Source organism: Miscanthus floridulus, chromosome 4 (genome assembly GCF_019320115.1).
Source record: "Miscanthus floridulus cultivar M001 chromosome 4, ASM1932011v1, whole genome shotgun sequence".
NCBI lineage: Eukaryota > Viridiplantae > Streptophyta > Magnoliopsida > Poales > Poaceae > Miscanthus > Miscanthus floridulus.
In genome coordinates, this window is record NC_089583.1 from 108,476,956 (window position 1) to 108,483,921 (window position 6,966).

At 49.9% G+C, this 6,966-nt stretch overlaps 1 protein-coding gene across 1 annotated transcript; it reads left to right on the plus strand.

Annotated features, from left to right (window-relative positions):
- The first annotated feature begins 4,446 nt into the window (after window positions 1-4,446).
- On the plus strand, window positions 4,447-6,600 carry LOC136552547 (organic cation/carnitine transporter 2-like). Its single transcript, XM_066544108.1, has one exon. It carries the CDS (start codon window positions 4,465-4,467, stop codon window positions 6,067-6,069), a length of 1,605 nt encoding a protein of 534 aa, XP_066400205.1. The 5' UTR covers window positions 4,447-4,464; the 3' UTR covers window positions 6,070-6,600.
- The last annotated feature ends 366 nt before the right edge of the window (window positions 6,601-6,966 follow it).

The window sequence follows — 6,966 nt, forward strand, 5'->3', positions numbered from 1 at the left end:
ACGTCGGGAGAGAGGGAGAGAGAGAGAGGAAGGGGAGGCTGGGGCGGAGACGGGGACGATGCAGAGTCAGCAGCGGTGTTGCCTCGGCGGCCGCGGGTACGAAGCGGAGTGCGCGTCGATGGTTTCTTTCTTTTTTTTTTAATGCAGACGAGCAGTGCGAGCAGTGCCAGGCGATCGGCTGCAGCGGGCTGGTCCATCCGGATGGACGGAGGTCCGGGTCTAATCATTATGTAAAAACGTTTCTCCTCTACAAGCAATTTGGTACGTATATATGAAACTAGTTCTTCAGTCGAAGTTAAGGTAAATTTAACAAAGCTTAACTCACGAGCTTTTCCGTTTTCTAAAACTCATCAGTCAAACAACCCGTTGCTTACTTGATTAGGTATATATCGCAACTCACAGACTAATAAAATAGCTAAAGTGAACCTCTCCCCGGACCAATCAGAACTTCAGAAGGCTAATTAAGGCTCAATTGCGACAGAATAACCCAATTCGGTCGATGATTTGGCAAATTGGCACGTTCCGACGTGCGTAAGATAAACGAAAAGATCGGAGGATTAGGCACATGATCTGGCGATAGCACAAATGACAAATGTATACAACACTACTGCTAGCGGTCGATCGTGAGTGCTGATTGTCGCTGATCACACAAGTGGGAATGTGGGATTATAAAATCAACATAAATTGATCAACGTTGCTAATATAAGTTCCACGGAGCATTGGAACATACACCAAGATGGCAAGATCGCATTTGGAGTTCAAAGGGGACATTGAACTAAGAACATACACCGTGCATGTTAAGGTGTTTTAGTTTTTGTCATAAGCTGAATTTTTCTCACTTTTTGTCGAAGTTTATATGAAATTATATTAACACCTATGATACAAATAAATGTAACACTAAGAAATATTTTACGGTGGATTTGCTGAAACTAATATAATGATGATGCATATACTTTCTACAATTAACTTGATCGAAGTTTTTAGAAAATTAATTTTTGAAATGAATCCGAGGGAAGGTGATTGTTGAATCTGATTGTGTTTTAGTGATATGCTGTCCTGTATATGTTTATAATAATAACAGATTGCCTTTAGCTTTTCTTATCGTGAGGCTTTAAAGAGTAGTCATGTTGTCAAAAAAAAAAAAAAAAGAGTAGTCATGGTCTTCCGGGAGTTTCTATCTAGCTTGTAATAAAGAGAGAACATGATAGAGTTCCCTGTGAACTTGCACAGCTAGTTTCGAGTTTGCAATTGGATCTCCATCAAAAACATTTCATTCAAGCGCTCTCTTTTCTTCTTCCTCTAGCCTTCTTTGTTGCCTGATGCAAACACCTTCTTTTTCCTACGACCATAACCATGGTGCCCGAGCATGACCTCCGTGCCCCTTCACCACCTTCTCACCATCCCTCCCAGCGGTCATATGTACTCCACCACCTCGATATGATGCCTCGCCATCTTACCGCCACTCTCTTTTATTGCTAGGCCAACCTTCCTCCTTCACCCTTCCCTCTCAAGCTCAAAATCCCCAACTCCTAAACTAACCAAAAACATTCAAATCCAAACAGAGCTAGTGAGTAGGATCGAGATTGGAGTGAGATTTTTTGGGGATATAGGTAGTTCAAGTCAACGCAACACCTATCACTACTACATGAATCAATTTGCGCAGCGTGGCCAAAATGGGCTCCGTGGCGGGCACCTCTTTTGCCCGCCACGGTTAACCGGTGGCCGGCCAGCGAGGCCGGCCACCGAGGCGCCCGCTGCGGGAAAAGGGTTTACCGCGGCGGGCCACCTTACTTGCCCGCCGTAGGAAATCGTTATTTACCGCGGCGCGGCGGCGGGCGGGCGGTTAAGCCACGATTTACCGTGGCCTCTAGGCCGCGGCGGACGGCTTTGTCCGCCGCGGAAAACCGAAAACGTCCACCTCCAGTAAAGTTTGTGTAGTAGTGTATGTGTCATATAGCAAATGCATACACAAAATCAATAAGATTTGTAACATGAGATTTATAGATTTACTGTCTTGGCTCATCCTTCTAATTAACCACGCATCAATATATTTAATAAATCACAACATATAAATATGCTTAGAAAAAATAATGATCAAATACATATGTGAGAAAACACATATGTGAGTATTTTGTATGCCACGTAAATTGAAAAAAACAAATAGCGAGGTAGTATGTCTCAACATTCGTCTCCAGGTGTCTCACCCGGCGTGTTTGGATGCGTGCTTGACCTAATCTCACAGCCCGACTGGCAAATACTGCCTAGGCCAGGTGATGCTTATTAGCATGAGCGAACCAAATACACCCAAAAGCTCTCAATGTTAAAGTAAGAACAAGACACAATCTAGTCTCCAGCCAAAGGTTACATATAACATGACAACACATGTTATTTTAGAAGAATAATTCATACTCCATTCTTTCCAAAGTATAAGTTATTTTGGTCTTATCATAAGTTAATAAATTTCTCATTAAGTTTATAGAATGCACAAATATATACAACATCAAATTGATTTTATTAAATACATTATGAAATATATTTTGATTTTTTATTTACCTGATTATTATAGATATATTAACATAGTTTTCTAAAAAAAGATTGAATAAAGAGCTCCAACTTATGGCATAACGACTTGCATTTTTAGAACGAAAGAGTACAAGCATCAAATATCAAATACTACAAGTTGAAGCCGTGCCTAGTGGTAGACAAAGATGAGTCTTTGTGGCTAATATGATCTTAGAGCATGTCAAACAAGCTCACAATAATTCACCCCCAACAGGTAGGTACTAGGGTATCTCTCTTTACTAGTTTTGTGACTACTAGGAGAGTTGTTATAGCCCTCGTAATATCTATCTAACAAGTGGAGCCCATATGTCAGCAACTCCCTAGTATCCACCAGATCGTGTTAATCTCTCGCTCCACCTCTCCAGCACTGCCACTGCCACCGCCAGCGCTGGCGCGGTGCATCTAGCCCCATTCTCCAGGAACCTTAACCGGTAGCCTGGGTGACGTGCGACACGGAAGCCGTCGATCTTTGACCGAGCTAGCGAGTGAGGGATGCCTTCATGTGCTTGACTAGAGACAATGACAGAAGAACCAGGACGGTGTGGACGCCAAGGTCGATGGAGATGACGTGATACCATCAAGCCCTAGTTCCCTATGGCATCCCCGCCGGCAACAGTCGTGCACTTCGACTCCCTTCTCCTCCCCCCACCGATGTCGCATCCTTCACCTCGCCTACTATTTAGACCATTATGGTGGTTGCCCCACCTACGGCTAGTGTGGCTAGGAGCAAGGCAACCAAGCTTGGGTTGGCAGCCATGGGTCACGATGATCTCGAAGAGCCCATGACGACGGGCAAGAGACGAACACGTGATGGAAGAATCAACAGTTGTGGAGGTGGCAAAGTCATTTGGGGGAGATGCAACTCCCATTTATATATTTGAGGGCAAATGAGGTTTTTTTTTTGTGGCCACCAAAAAAGACGCTATTAGGAGAATATTGGCGTAAACAGTGGCCCTATCTCCTTTAATATGATAGTTTTATAAGGTAAACATGTTTATTGGAAGTGTTGTTATGTAGAGGTGGGACTTGAGCCAGGCCAGCACGGCACATACGTCTTGTGCATTGTACTGCTCCGGATCATGACCTCTAGGAACGGGGCCGGCCCTCTCAGGTGCCATGTTGGTCTGGATCATGATCTCTAGGCATGTGAGACACGTCGAGCCGTGCCAGTATGACGCTTTAAGTCTTTGATTCGACAAAACCATGGCCCATGACACGTTGTGTTGGCCTAAGTACGGGCCTTAAAATATCTTTAATTGTTTTTTTATCGGCTCATGACATAAAAAATATATTTTATATGTTCCATTTTCATTAAAAAAAGTTTTAGTGATTTTCACAATTCATTTAAGAATTAGATAAGAGGTAATATAGTAAATAATAGAAGATTATATTATAGCGTTGTAGATGTGCTTAGGTACCATTTTGGTGCTGTGCCGGCTCAAACACGTTCGTACCTTACTGGCAATGATCTAAAATATTTTATGTCGTACCAAAAGACCGCGCTAAGGTGCGTCCTCAAATAGCAAGGTCTACTGTTACGCAGTCATGCTTGCATTTATCGGAGTGGCTAATGTGACCTCTCTGTTTAGTACCACGACGCACGTGCCAGCGCGTTCTTTGTTTACCACGGCAGACGGCACACCGGTAAGGAGTAAGGACGCAAATCCATCGAAGGCACTCACGTACAGATAGACAAGCATATAGAACCAGCAAAACAAGGTGAACTGGCAAATCCAACCCTGCCAGGTAGCCAAATTACAGCTTAACACCCCTGAGCAAGCAAGTTGCGAAGGTCCTGCGGTCATGCTGCCCATATAAAATACTGCTTCCGGCATCGTCTCTGACCTGCAACTTACGAGCATCCAATTGCAGAGAGAAGCACTCACACACACTATCGTGGCAATGGCCGAGACGGCCGACGCCCCGCTCCTGACGAGCCACAAGAAAGCCAAGCTGGCCAAGGCGCCGTCCATCGACGACACCATCGAGACGTACATCGGCGCGACCGGTTCCATGCAGCTGCTTAAGGCCGTCCTGCTGGCATTCGCGTGGGCCTTCGACGCGCAGCAGGTGTTCATCTCCGTGTTCACGGACGCGGAGCCGGAGTGGCACTGCACGGGCGCCTCGGCGTCCTGCTCGCCGGCCGCACCCCCGGCCTCGCCGTGCGCGCTCCCCTCTGGCGCGTGGGCGTGGGACCGGCCGGCCGAGACGACGGTGGTCTCCGAGTGGGCGCTCAAGTGCGCCGGCCCGGCCCTCGTCTCGCTCCCGGCGTCGTCGTTCTTCGCCGGCTGCCTGGCGGGCGGGTTCCTGCTCACCACGCTCGCGGACTCGCTCCTCGGGCGCAAGAAGATGCTGCTCACGTCCCTGGTGTCCATGTCCGTCGCCGGCGTGCTCACCGCGTTCGCGCCGAACGTGTGGGCGTACGCCGCGCTGCGGTTCGTGTCCGGGTTCGGCCGCTCCATGGTGGGCACGTGCACGCTGGTCCTGTCCACGGAGCTCGTCGGGAAGAGGTGGCGCGACACGGTGAGCGTGGCCGGCTTCATCTTCTTCACCGTCGGGTTCCTGTCCCTCCCGGCGCTCGGCTACACGTTCCGCGAGGCGTCATGGCGGAACATGTACCTCTGGACGTCCGTGCCTTCGCTCTGCTACTCCGTCCTGCTCTACTTCCTCGCCCAGGAGTCGCCGCGGTGGCTGCTGGTGCGCGGCCGAAAGCAGGACGCCATGGAGACGCTGCAGCAGATCGCGTCGCTCAATGGCAACAGCATAACGTCCAGCTTCTCCATGCTGCACGCGTGCAACATGCAGGAGGACGACGGCGGCGCCGGCGGAGCCGGGGGCGTGTTCTCCACGATGCGGGCGATGTGGGAGCGGCCGTGGGCGCTACGGAGGCTGGCGGCGATCATGACGACCGGCTTCGGCGTCGGCATGGTCTACTACGGCATGCCGCTCAACGTCGGCAGCCTGGGGACCAACCTCTACCTGAGCGTCACGTACAACGCTTTGGCTGAGCTGCCGTCGGCCATCCTGTCGTTGATCTTCATCGGCCGGATCAACCGGCGGAGCTCGGTCGTCGCGCTCACTGTGGCGGCCGGTGCCTTCAGCCTCGCGTGCGTCGTCATCCCAGAGGGCTCGGCGGCGCGTATGGCGGCCGAGTTGCTCTCCTTCTTCTCGACCATCACGGCGTTCAACCTCATCCTGATCTACTCCATCGAGCTGTTCCCGACGTCCGTGCGCAACTCGGCGGTGGGGCTGGTGCGGCAGGCGCTGGTGCTGGGCGGCGTGGTGGCACCCATGCTCGTCGCGCTCGGCCGCGAGCGGAGCTTCTGGTCCTTCGGCGTGTTCGGGCTCTGCATCGGATGCTTGGGGCTCTTCGCCGCCTGCCTCCCGGAGACCAGGGGGCGGAGCATGTCGGACACCATGGAGGAGGAGGAGCACAAGGAGGCCGCCGCCGCGGCTTGCACCGGCGCAACCGACATCGCCACGAAGGATGATAGCGACCTCGTGTAGCAACATTCGTGTGGTGATGACGTTTCCCGGCGCGGCAAGATATGTACAGGTACAGCAGGTCAATCGCGAAGCTGTCAGGCTGCCTCTATCCAGTCTTGTACCTCTGCCGCCAAGTTGATGCATATAATTCAGTTTCAGAACCAGTTGTTGAGTGTCTGCATGTAGTTAAAGTCTGGGGCCACATTCACAGAAGCAGAACTCGATGCATATCGGTGAAGCTGAAGCACATGTTCAAGCCACATTGACAAAGTCAATGCGGAAATGTTGGCGGCAAAAAAAAAAAAAAAAAAAATCGACTGCTTCTGACGGTATAAAACATGCCAAGCTAACATAAGTGTAGTCCCAACTTACAAATTTTGAGATAGTTTCTATACTTATTACTAAATCTTCCTTCTGATCGGCTGGCTTCTGTGGAAAGAGAGGAACACGAGAATCTTCAGTCGCGTTGCCGCGTCGCCGGAGAGCATGGACGGATCTAGCGGTGGGGCTAGGGGGGCTTCAGCGCCCCCTACCCATCCTGAGCACGTGGAGTTTCTCTAAACCATCTCTTAAAATTTTATGCATACATGTATTAGGTAGGAGGGGCTAAGGTTAAGAGAAGATAAAAAAACCTCTATTCTTTTGTTCAGTCCCCCCTAAATTTTTTTCTGGCTTCGTCACTGCCGGAGAGGCTGCTTGAGTCTATTGAGCAAGAAGTATCGTTGTGGTGCGTGGCGGGATACAAACACCTGGCGGCGCATGACTCGCGGCGTAGATCAATCTGAGCTCGTCGTTGTCCGTTGTCACGAAATTAGCACGATGTAATCGCAACCACGTGTGAGTTTGGCGAGGGTCGTGGGAAACGGGTTTTGGTAATCTTTGGATTACCACACCCATTACTGTTGAGCTGTGATCCAA

What these genes read in the sequence shown, in the direction of transcription:
- LOC136552547 (XM_066544108.1), top strand. Translation starts at nt 4,465, where the DNA reads ATGGCCGAGACGGCCGACGCCCCGCTCCTGACGAGCCACAAGAAAGCC.